This window comes from Palaemon carinicauda, chromosome 37 (genome assembly GCF_036898095.1).
Source record: "Palaemon carinicauda isolate YSFRI2023 chromosome 37, ASM3689809v2, whole genome shotgun sequence".
Taxonomy (NCBI): Eukaryota; Metazoa; Arthropoda; class Malacostraca; order Decapoda; family Palaemonidae; genus Palaemon; species Palaemon carinicauda.
The window spans coordinates 9,263,610-9,276,358 of NC_090761.1; the positions used below are offsets into that span (position 1 = coordinate 9,263,610).

General features: G+C 42.3%; 1 protein-coding gene across 1 annotated transcript in view; it reads right to left on the reverse strand.

Moving 5' to 3' along the window:
- NELF-B (negative elongation factor B) overlaps positions 1–12,749 on the reverse strand; it is a 105,459-nt gene that overhangs the window by 69,589 nt on the left and 23,121 nt on the right. Inside the window, exon 3 of the mRNA XM_068360753.1 lies at positions 6,445–6,543. Within this exon, the coding sequence (XP_068216854.1) occupies positions 6,445–6,543 (99 nt within the window). The remainder of the gene's footprint in view (positions 1–6,444; positions 6,544–12,749) is intronic.

Here is a 12,749-nt window from a genome sequence, read left to right on the forward strand (position 1 = left end):
TCTGCCTACTGAGTAACCAGTAGCCATTACTTGGCCTTACTTTATCCTAGTTTCATGGAAAGGGCATTGGTTGCAGATATGTTCTGTCCCTTGCTTCTTCCAATCAGAAACGACCTTTAAATCTTTTGACCTTTAAACCTTCCTACTGGTCTTTGCCCTACCCCTTCCATGTTCATTGTTTTTCTAACTAACAGATCTCATCCCTTCCTATAACATATTCAAATCATCTTGGTCTTTGAATTACTGTTAAAGCCTTCTGGACACCACATCTGTACAATTCCTCATTTGTAATTCAATCATCCCACCATACTTCACCTATGATTCTTAACATTCTAAGGTCAGACCTTATATTACCTTTTCCCTTTTCTTGTCCGTGCCTCTGTTTCTGCTGTATAAAGTAATAAAAACGTTTAATGCCAATCACGTCTTTGCTCTCTATGTCAACGAAACATTAATTTTTAAATGTAGTCTGGCAATCTCTCTTCATTCCATCCACGTCATCGCCACTTTATTAACACTTAATACTGTAGGGGTACTAAGGACCACTATGTAAGACTACTACACCGACCCTGGTACACAAGGTGTCCACACATGCTCCAAACCTTCCTTTACAGCTCTGGACCTCTAAGAATTAGATTTGAAGGATTCTGAAGCAAAGCAAAGTATTGAACATACTTAGCAACTGACATCTATGATTTGAGCAATGTCCATTGTTGGAAGAGGTATGGTGAAATGAATAAAACATTATTTATTGCTAGCTATCTAGATTCAGACATTTGGATATACACACACATGCATACACAGTCACTTTCTGAAAAGAAAGAAAGAAAATGAAAAGGTTTGCTCAAAGGCTCAACAATACATCTGTACTCATTGATGACGAAAAACAAACTGAAGAGCTTCCAAAAGGTGTGAGATTTCTCGCCAGCGCTCAACACTTGTTGTTAACTTCGTACTTTACAGTACTTCAATAATGAATTCAAAGGCCATTTGAGCTTGAGCTGAAAACATCCACTTATTTAAAGGATAGGTAGGAACAAAACTTTTATTTACAAATCTAAGAGCTTTAAATACATAAACAGAAAACCAAATTCATAATTCTGTAAGTAAAAAATCAAACTTTGACACTAGCATTGCCAGATACTATGACCTAACATGTAGGTCTCAAGTGACAACAACACACAATTTTTTCAATTAGAGATGCTGTACAGGATCCTCTAGTCACAAAATACTACATGGTTGCCAGAACTAAAAGAGCAAAGTATTTTCTGAAATGTAAGCCAACATCTGATAAACAGGAATACCTAGCCTACACCATTAGGAGTGATGCCAATAACGATCGCTGGAGCCTGTAATTGAAAAAAACAATAAGATTGTCAATGATTCCAGATGCGATCAAGAAGTTAGGGTCTAGATAATAGGATCTTCAATGGCATAGGTGCAAAGAATTTACATGCAGTTGTAGCATAGAGGGCAGTCTCTGGACACCTATTTTTTTTTTTTACTTGCATCCACCTTATAGAACCTTTATCAGTTATACAGGAGTAAACAGTATGTTGCAATTCCCAAAATAGCTTTTGAGCTATTTCACCAGAGTATAGTCAACGCTGGCTGGAAAAAAATGGACAGAATTGTAAAGGAAGTATGGAATTTAAATGTGTAGTAGCAGGTTTTACGTGATATCATTTGTCTCTTCTCATCTTGGAGTAACAAATTTACTATTGTTTTGATTACCTACAGGCCAGCACCTTCTTTGGTACATCAGTAACAATGTTGCTCACTGCCAGTCTCCCCTAGACTCTGATGTTACTAAGTAATAGAAACATAATAAGCTCAAGGAAGTCTTGCTACTCGAAGCAAAAGAAACAAGGATGGGGATCACAAACAAACTGCCTCAAGGTTTGGTTTGCAGCATGACTCGAATTAAGGTTTGTGTGTGTGTGTGTTTTTTTTTTTCCTTTCCATTTTCTGGCAAACTTTTCACTTATGTTGACGATCAACCAGGGCATTGTTAACCACAGTTGCTTCAGTTCACATACTGACCATTCACCTTCAACACTAGTGGTAGGTTGGGGGTAAATTTGCAAGCTATCTTACTTTCCTCCATACACAAGATGATGCTGTTCTACTGTTGACTGAGGAAACAAAAGATATCCAAGATTGGAGCAAATTCACATCCTAAAAGTAATTATCTCCAATAGAGTACTTCACAAGAGTAAATACACAATTATGGCATTTCATCACTGAATTCAGAATTTCCAAAATAAACCAGCCCCGGTGGTATATTCAGTGGTATACCGATTCCAAGGTGGGTGATTTTGTGTCTGTTGATATTGTGAAAGATTGATTTACTATTTTTTACATTAATGGTTTGTTTGCAAAATCTTTCAGAATGCAAGAGAGAGAGAGAGAGTGAGAGAAATACTGTAGTTAGGAGTAATGATAGTATGTAGCAAGTAAGATCATTGGAATAACTGAAGGTTTGTTGTTATAGTTATCTATCAGTAAGTATTATTTTATCTTTGCTTGGTATGGTTGCAAACTTCATAAGTTTTTTTTTGCACCCTGGACTATCTCCTTTGAGCTCCTTTCCTTTACTTCTTTGATTGAAGGCAGCTGTTTATTCCCTCCTCTGGCGAATGTCAATATTGATTTGTAACTGGACAGGAAAAGACTGTTCTTGGAAAAGATTGATTTGTATTAAGACAACTTCTGCTATTTAATTAATAGTTGCTTGGATCATTCTTGAATAGAATGGTGACAATCAAGATAAGAGTGAAAAAGAAATGCAACAAGAAGTGGCACTGACTGATCAGTCAAATTGATCAGAGCTTACCCCAGGCCCACAGAACTATGACTAAAGTGTTTTGTAGAAATTCCAATCTAGTGTGAGTAATGGTGTCCATATTCATATACAGTACTTAACCTCATTTTCCTTTTGTGTGAAAATGGAAGAGTGGTAGAAAGGGCAATAATGGATTCTGTGTTGATAACTAAAAGAATGTTTGGAAGATTGAAAGATGTGCACGTGTTTAGTGGTATGGCTAACGGTATGTCTGATCATTTTTTTGGTGGAAGGAAAATTAGTTGTAGCAAAAGAGTGGGGAATAGATTGGGGGAATGTAAAAGAGAGGCAGTGAAGGTTGAATAGTTAATAAAACCAGAGGTAAAAAGTGAATATCAAGAAAGGTTGGAAATGACATATGACAAAGTGAAAGTGAGAGAAACTGGTAATTTAGAGGAGGAGTGGAAGTTAGTAAAAGAACATTTTGTTGAGATTACAAGTGATGTGTGTAGCAAGAGGATTGTTGGAGGCAGTATGAGGAAGAGTAGTGAATGGGGAATGAAGGAGTGAAGATAAAAGTGGAAGAGAAAAGGAGGGCATTTGAAGAATGGCTGCAGAGTAATAGTGTAGAGAAGTATGAATGATATGGAGAGAAAAATGTGGCAGTAAAAAATAAGGTAGCCAAGGCAAAGAGGGCGGCTGACTGGAGGTGGGGTCAGGGATTGGGTTGTTCATATGAAAAGAATAAGAAGTTTTGGAAAGAAGTGAAGAGTAAGGAAGGGTGGTTCGAGAATTGAAGAGACAGTGAAAGATGAAAATGGAAGGTTGTTAAAAGGAGAGGAGGTAAGGAAAAGGTGGGTGGAATATTTTGAAAGTTTACCGAGTGTTGAGGATAATAGGGAGGCGGATATAATTGCCGTTGCAGGTGTTGAGGTGCCAGTGATGGGAGATGAGAATGAGAGAGAGATTACAAGGGAGGAAGCGAGGAGACCACTAGATGAAACGAGAGTAGATTAAGCACCCGGTATGGATGGTGTGAGAGCAGAGATGTTAAAGAAGGGGGTGTAACTGTACTTAAATGGTTGGTGAGATTGTTTAATATGTGTTTTATGTTGTCAATGGTACCAGTAAATTGGGTGCGTGCATGTATTGTACCACTATATAAAAGGTAAGGGGATGAGTGTTGTAATTCAAGGGGTATTAGTTTGTCGAGTGTGGTTGCAAAAGTGTATGGTAGAGTACTGATTAATAGGATTAAGGATAAAACAGAGAATGCAATCTTAGAAGTACAGGGTGGTCTTAGAAGAGGTAGAGGATGTATGAATCAGATTTTTACAGTTAGGCAGATATGCGAGAAATATTTAGCAAAAGGCAAAGAGGCATATGTTGCGGTTATGGATCTGGAGAAAGCGTATGATAGAGTTGACAGGGAGGCGAGGTGGAATGTGATGAGGTTATATGGAATTGGAGGAAGGTTCTTGCAAGCAGTGAAGAGTTTCTATATAGGTAGTAAAGCGTGTGTTAGTAAAGAAAATGAAGTGAGCGAGTGGTTTCCAGTGAGAGTGGGGCTGAGACAGGGATGTGTGATGTCGCCATGGTTGTTCAATTTGTTTGTTGATGGATTGGTGAGAGAGGTGAATGCTCGAGTGCTTGGTCGATGATTAAACTGATAAACGACAGCTATCATGAATGGGAGGGTCAATCAGTTGTTGTTTGCGGATGATACTGGTTGCAGACTCGGAAGAGACGCTTGGTCGTTTAGTGACAAAGTTAGGAAGGTATGTGAGAGAAGGAAGTTGAGAGTTAATGTGGGTAAGAGTAAGGTTATGATGCATGAGAAGGGAGGGTGATGCGAGGTTGAATGTCATGTTGAATGGAGTTACTTGAGGAAGTAGATCAGTTTAGGTACAGACAAACCTGGAGAGAGATCTACCTGCCCTAGTAATACACTTTTTCTAAATCCGGATTTCTTTATAATGTAAACTGCCCTGTATAAGCACCCAAACTTCCCAATGCAGCTAAGCGCCAGCAATTTCCAGTCCGAATTTTACAAAGGCACTGTTCTTGAACACCAGATGAAGCCAAACTAATTGACTTTTTAATGCTAAATAAATGTTTGTTCCCAGAAAATGTGATACATTCTGTGATATATATATATATATATATATATATATATATATATATATATATATATATATATATATATATATATATATATATATATATATATATATATATAGTTGGTTTGGTGTGCCTTTGCAATAAAACTTCAAATGTTTATTTGATCTTTGTTATTCAAAATAAAAACAAAAATTAAAAGTAAGAAATTAATATTGACATAACAGTAGTGGCACCTGGTTAAGTGGTCCACATGTCCAAGCGAGCCACTTTATCAAATTCCCAAGCGTAACTCACTAAGGCAGTTTAGATTGTACTTGGGGTTAGTTGTTGCAACAAATGGTGGTGTGGAAGCAGATGTACGTCAGAGAGTGAATGAAGGATGCAACGTGTTGGGGGCAGTGAAGGAAGTGGTAAAGAATAGAAGGTTAGGCATGAATGTAAAGAGAGTTCTGTATGAGAAAGTGATGGTACTAACTGTGATGTATGGATTGGAGTTGTGGGGAATGAAAGTGACAGAGAGACAGAAATTGAATGTGTTTGAGATGAAGTGTCTGAGGAGTATGGCTGGTGTATCTTGATTAGATAGGGTTAGGAGCGAGGAAGTAAGGGTGAAAACGGGTGTAAGAAATTATTTAGCAGCTAGAGTGATTTGGCCATGTTGAGAGAATGAAAAGTGGCTGTCTGCTAAATTAGGTGATGAATGCAAGAGTTGATGGGAGCAGGACAAGGGGAAGGCCAAGGTTTGGGTGGATGGATGGGGTGAAGAAAGCTCTGGGTGATAGGAAGATAGATGTGAAAGAGGTAAGAGAGCATGCTAGAAATAGGAATGAATGGTGAGCGATTGTGACTCAGTTCTGGTAGGCCCTGCTGATTCCTCCGGCACCGCGGAGGTAGCAGCAGTAGGGGATTCAGCGTATGAAACTTCATTTGTGGTGAATAACGGGGAGGGTGGGATGTGGCACCCTAGCAGTACCACCCAAACTAAGCCGAATCCCTTGTCAGGCTGGGAGGAGTGGAGAGAGGAAAAGTTCCCTTTTGTTCCATTGTTTGATGTTGGCTACCCCCAAAATTGGGGGAAGTTCCTTGGTAAATAGATAGATAGAATAGATAGTGATTTGAATGCTACATCAGATTGATTGGAGTGTTACCATCAGGCCACGGAACTTTGGCTGAGTGCTGTAGAGACATTACTGTCTAATGTGTGGTGACAGTGTGTCTGATTCTTATTTTGTATATTTCCGATTTTTTTTTTTTGCATGTACTGTTAGGTGGATGTTTTTCTGATCCTGCATAGATCATAATGCATTTAATGGAGCTTTTTAGCACTTCTCTAGAAAGTTCTTCCCTATGCAGGAGAGTGGTGAAACACGGTTGTGTTTATCTATTTAAATGCTGACAGGTTAAGGGTTTAATATAGTGTTTCTATATTTGCAAAAAAAAAAAAATACAAAAAAATTATTACAACAGCATAATGGATACAAATACTACACTGTATAAGAAAAGGGCTTTCTAATGGCAAAATAAAATACCTAACCTACCTCCATTATGGAGTTGTGGAAATCTAACCGCTTCACTCCATGGAGATCAAGCAGATGCAGCATGGGCCGCAATGATGGCAAGAGGATTCCATTTTCTACCTGTAAAATAATTATAAAAAATCAATACAAAAAATTTTCCAAAGTTATAAGGAAATCAAAATTATCAATAAGAAGGGTCAGCAATAATAACTAAATTTTATAAAATTAGACTGTTTAATAAAAATTCACATACATGTATTTAAAAATAATTTGTATTTTTCCTAACTATACAAAACCTGAGTCCTTTAATACGAGTATGATTTTGGCAAATCTGGAAATGGCCATTTAAACTTTTAACGAGGCGATTATAATTGCTGACGGGTGGAGGGTAGGCTCTGCCTACCAAACAGACAGAGCAATCCTCAATTTGACCTTAACCTAGGACTAGTGGGGTGGTTGATAGTGAGAAAACTACCGTCTAAATCAGGCAAAGCCTGCCAGGGGAAATTTTGCAATGTAAAGAATTTTCATTCCCCGCTCATTTCCATCTGCTAACCAAACCACTCGAAGTGGGAAGGTGGAGGAAAGATGACGGTGGTTCATCCGAAAACGATACGATCGGTGCTGGCGAAACCAGACTAGCTGATATAGTAATCAGCTGGGAGTGTAGAGTGACGTATCAAGTCACACCTTTGGAAGACCCATCCCGTAGAGGGGGGGTCGACCATAGAGTTTTCAGAAAACCCTGGATCGCAGAAACAGAGATATATAGATGAGAACCTAGGGGTTCAGAATCTATTTGTGAATTCCTTTCTCACGACCTTAAGGGATGTTGTGCCAAGAACCCGCAGGAACGCTATCGCTGATTCCTGATGGAATTTCCAGGAATCGTGATACGTGACCAGGACCCAAAGGAACTGTGTCATAGTTATCTGTAGGGATTTGTAAACCCTTAGGCAGCAGGCATCTCTCTGTCATCAGAGTAAAACTCTTGATGACGATGGGCGCACGAACAATTCACGGAACGAGAGTTCGAAAACTCTGTCAAAAGAGTAAACCTCTTGTGCACTCGTGAACACACTGTCATATAAGTATGACTATGATCACGAGAACCGAAAGGTTCAGCGTGAACTGCGTTATGAGACCCCCGAAGGATCATAAGAGTTGTTTGCGCACTTCAACCGGTTGTGTGCACCTCGTTGTTCGTGCGTGCACGCCAATACAGTCGTGCGCTCCAATCCGATCGTGCGCTCCTATCCGATCGAGTGCGCTGCTCTTGCGCCGCACTGTTGGTAAGCAGAAGGGATCTCGTGCGCGTGCCCTTCCCGATTGAGTGCACCTTTTCCGCGCTCCACAAGATGTTATTCGCGCATCTGGCGCGCATAAGGTTGCTCGCGCGCATGGCGCTCCATGATCGCCATTTTGTTTGCGCGCACCAAGGAGGTCGTGCACGCCGATTTGGTCGTGCACGCCAACTTGGTCGTGCAGGCCAACTTGGTCATGCACGCGAGAGCTCTCAAGTTGTTGAGAAAACTCACTGCTACGCTCACCCGAAGGTTCACGATAGCTTGTGTTGTGTGAGCGCGAACGATCAACACAACGAGAGTTTAAAAACTCTGTCATAATAAGAATGACTCTGGTCACGAGAACCCGAAAGTCAAGCGTGAACTGTGTTGCACGAACTCGAAGGAGCAACGCAACGAGAAACCAGAGTTTCTCTGTCACAAAACACCGAAGTGTTAGCGCAACTAGTTACGAGACCCCAAGGGTTCAGCGTAACTAATGTTACGAGACCCCGAAGGGTCAGCGCAACGAGAAACCGAAGTTTCCCTGTCACTAAACACCGAAGTGTCGGAGTGACTAAAGTTACGAGAGACCATGGGTTCTGCGTAACTAATGTTACGAGACCCCGAAGGGTCGGCGCAACGAGAAACCGAAGTTTCCCTGTCACTAAACACCGAAGTGTCGGAGTGACTAAAGTTACGAGAGACCATGGGTTCTGCGTAACTAATGTTACGAGACCCCGAAGGGTCGGCGCAACGAGAAACCGAAGTTTCCCTGTCACTAAACACCGAAGTGTCGGAGTGACTAAAGTTACGAGAGCCCAAGGGTTCTGCGTAACTAATGTTACGAGACCCCGAAGGATCAGCGCAACGAGAAACCGAAGTTTCCCTGTCACTAAACACCGAAGTGTCTGAGTGACTAAAGTTACGAGAGCCCAAGGGTTCTGCATAACTAATGTTACGAGACCCCGAAGGTCAGCGTAACGAGAAACCGAAGTTTCCCTGTCACTAAACACAGAAGTGTCAGTGACTAAAGTTATGAGAGCCCTAGGGTTCAACGTAACTGATGTTACGGGACTCTGAAGGGTCAGCGTAACGAGAAACCGCAGTTTCCCTGTCACAACACACTGGAGTGTTAGAGTGACTAAAGTTACGAGAGCCCAAGGGTTCAGCGTAACTAATGTTACGAGACCCCGAAGGATCAGCGTAACGAGGAACCGAGGTTCCTCTGTCACGAGACCCCGAAAGGTCAGCGTGATTGATGGCACAAGTTCCCGAAGGCTCAACGTTACCATCGTTACGAGAGCCCGAAGGTTCAGCGTAACTGAAACCCGAAGGTTTCGAGCGGAGTCCCGGACTCCACTGTCATGAGACCCCGCAGGATCAACATGACGAAGGATCAAGATAACACCTCCGCACAAGAGGCTTGTTCTCCCAAAGGAGAATGTCGCTTAAAAAAAGGCTCTCGCTCCACCCCTGAAGGAGAACCATAAGTGTTACGGGCGGACCGCCGATGCCCAGAGGCGGTCTTCTCTCGAGGACGAGCGAATCGTTCCCCCGAAGTGATAACCTGCTTCGGAGAAAGCTCTGCCACCGCCCCTGGTGGATCAGCAAGCTCCTACAAGTTATTTCTTGTGAACGGGAGGGAAGTTCTCCCGAAGGAGATCGCCTAAGACAAGCTTTCTCCCAGCTCTAAGGGAATAAAGCGTAGGCATAAAATATCTCTCTCGCGAACGAGGGAGAAGTCCTCCCGAAGGAGGACATCGCCAAAGACAAGCCTTCTCTCAGCTCTATGGGAAAAAAGCGTAGGCTTAAAAATCTCTCTCTCGCGAACGAGAGTGAAGTCCTCCCGAAGAAGGACATCGCCTAAAACAAGCTTTCTCCCAGCTCTATGGGAAAAAAGCGTAGGTGTAAGAACTCTCTCTCGCGAACAAGAGAGAAGTCCTCCCGAAGGAGGACATCGCCTAAGGCAAGCTTCCTCCCAGCTCTATGGGAAAAAAGCGTAGGCGTATGAACTCTCTTTTGTAAACGAGAGAGAAGTCCTCCCGAAGGAGGACATCGCCTAAGGCAAGCTTCCTCCCAGCTCTATGGGAAAAAAACGAAGGCGTAAAAATCTCTCTCACGAACGAGAGAGAAGTCCTATCACAAGAGGACATAGCCTAAGTAAAGCTTTCTCCCAGCTCCATGGGAAAAAACCATAGGCGTAAACAAATCACTCTCTCTCTCTCGCGAGAGGGAGAGAGAGAGAGAGAGAGAGAGACAAGTTCCCCTCAGAGGAGGAACATCAATTGAAGGTTGACAGCGAATGCTACCTCGTAATGAGGGCAGCTCACGAGCTACCACATGTGTACTACGTCGCTGTTACCTGTGAAAAAAAAAAAAAAGTGTTATCAATTACAATTCATTCTCCGTTGCACAAAATACACTATTTAGGGAATAAGTCACCTTCCTTGTAAGATAATTCCTCGAAAGGGAGCTGAACTGTTATAAACTTTAATTCTGTAATGAAACAAAAACACGGCAGTGTCGAGAACCTGCCGAATGACAACAACCTTATGGCAGAGGCAGTTTGATAGGATGTCAACAGCACTAAAGTTACACGTATCTAACAACGTATATTTCCATTTATACATATATACACACAAATATATATAAGATAAATGAAAACACACAAGAAAACCAAAAATAAAAATAAACAAAAAACATCAAGGCCAGTCTTTGCGAGAGAGAAGGGCAGCATGTCCATCCTCTACCGAGCCAAAAAGTAAAGTGGTTACTCAGCCGAGAGGTGTGAGTGAGCGGGATAGCCAGTCTACCCCCCCCCCCCCCCGCTAACTAGTGGATGGGGTAGTTATCCCTCACTAAAATTACCATGGCTCGTCTTTCAGCTGCGCAGAAAGTAATACCCTATTATAAATAGCGAAGGTTTGTATCTGTGTCGGAACAAAAACATTTTCTAAAGAGTAAAGTTGAAAGATTTTCTGCATTTTGGCAAACCTCCACTTACCAACTCACTCCCATTTTGAGGTCTGCCAATAAGTGTAAAACGTTTTTTTTGGGGAGGGGCGTCATATTACGGAAGCACTAGGCTACATGAGTATCAAAGCCACTAGCAAAATCTACTACAGTGAACCCTCGTTTATCGCGGTAGATAGGTTCCAGTCGCGGCCGCGATAGGTGAAAATCCGCGAAGTAGTGACACCATATTTACCTATTTATTCAACATGTATATTCAGACTTTTAAAACCTTCCCTTGTACGTAGTACTGTTAACAAACTACCCTTTAATGTACAGAACACTTAATGCATGTACTACAGTACCCTAAACTAAAACAGGCACAAATATTAAAGGTGATTTTATATCATGCATTTCCTAAACATGCTAAAAAGCACGATAAAAAATGGCAACCAATGTTTTGTTTACATTTATCTCTGAACATAATGTAGAAACAAACTGGAGGTAGAGCTTTGCTCATTACCCAGACATATTTCCCATACTTTTCCCTTAGAACTACATCACATCTTCCTACTTTAGATATATAGATATATATATATATATATATATATATATATATATATATATATATATATATATATATATATATGTGTGTGTGTGTGTGTATATATATATATATTTATATGTATACACATATACATACCTACATATATACATAAATACATGCATACATATATATATATATATATATATATATATATATATATATATATATATATTACTGTATATATATGGGTTATGGAAAAAATCCGCGAAGTGGTGAATCCGCGATGGTCGAACCGCGAAGTAGCGAGGGTTCACTGTACTGTACTGTATTCTTAAAACAAGATGAGAAAGCAGGCCTGAAGGCTTGCTTGCATAACTGGTCTGACCAAGGCACTGAACCAAGGCCGTTTGCTGACGGTGGCACTATCAGAAAGATCTTATGAAGAGAAAGGGATCAAAGGATTTCTGTGAGGAGTCTCATCCGATGGTTGATGCCGTGGATCCCGAAAATGAAATCTTCGGGATCTTGAACCCTTCTGTGAAGCCTCTTCCCCCTTTTTTCCTGGCGCACGCACTTTAATGCGTTTGCAGGGAGGGGAATGGAGCGATGGTGACCTGTCAAAACATTTACCCTTTTGTTCCTTTTGACTCTTGTGCAAGAGCGCAGGAGAGTGCTGACGTGTTGGCGAGCGATGGCGAGCCGGAGAGTGCTTGCACACAGGAGAGCGCTGGTATGCAGGCGAGTGCTGGCGAGCCGGAGAACGCTGGTGCAAAGGCAAGCGAAGGTGAGCATGGGCGAACGGGCGCGCATGCGAGCTGGATAGCGCTGCTATTCAGGAGAGCGTTGGCAAGCTGGAGAGCACTGATGAGGAGAGCACAGACGCAACTGAGAGCGCTGTCGATCTGGCGAGCGCAGGTGTGCAGGCTAGCGTGGGTAAATTGGAAAGCCAGTAAACACTGATGTTTTCAACGGCGTGAACGCACTGGAGAGCGCCGGCAATTAGGGGATCGCTGGGGCATTGGAGAGTGCTGACACGCTAGAGAGTATTGACGTGTTGGAAAGCGTTGGCGTGCTGGAAAGCGCTGACGAGTTGTTGGTGAGAGCTGGTGACGAGTTGTTGGTGAGCGCTGGTGCACTGCTGCGTTGCAGGGCACTGGCCCCCCAGCCGAAGGTCTGTATTGTTGCGATCGATGACGCCTCCTGGGGGCCGGTGGATCAGCATGCTGACCTTTAGAAGCAGCAGTCCTATGCAGAGGAGTCTCTATGAGTGAACTCCTCCTCCAAGGAGTAACACTCGCAGGAGAGACGATGAAAGACTTGGCTTCCCCCACAAAGGATGATCAGGAACAGGGGAAGCGCAGTCAGCAAAAACAGCTGAAGATTCTGAAGGGGCAGAGACAACGGCAGCTGCAGCAGAAGACGCCTCAGACACAACAACGTCGACATATGACAGAGGATCAACCTTCGAAGTCAACAAAGACTGCACACTAGCCCCACAGTTGATGAACGGCAGCAAGGAGTCCTTGGAGGGCGGACCCGGA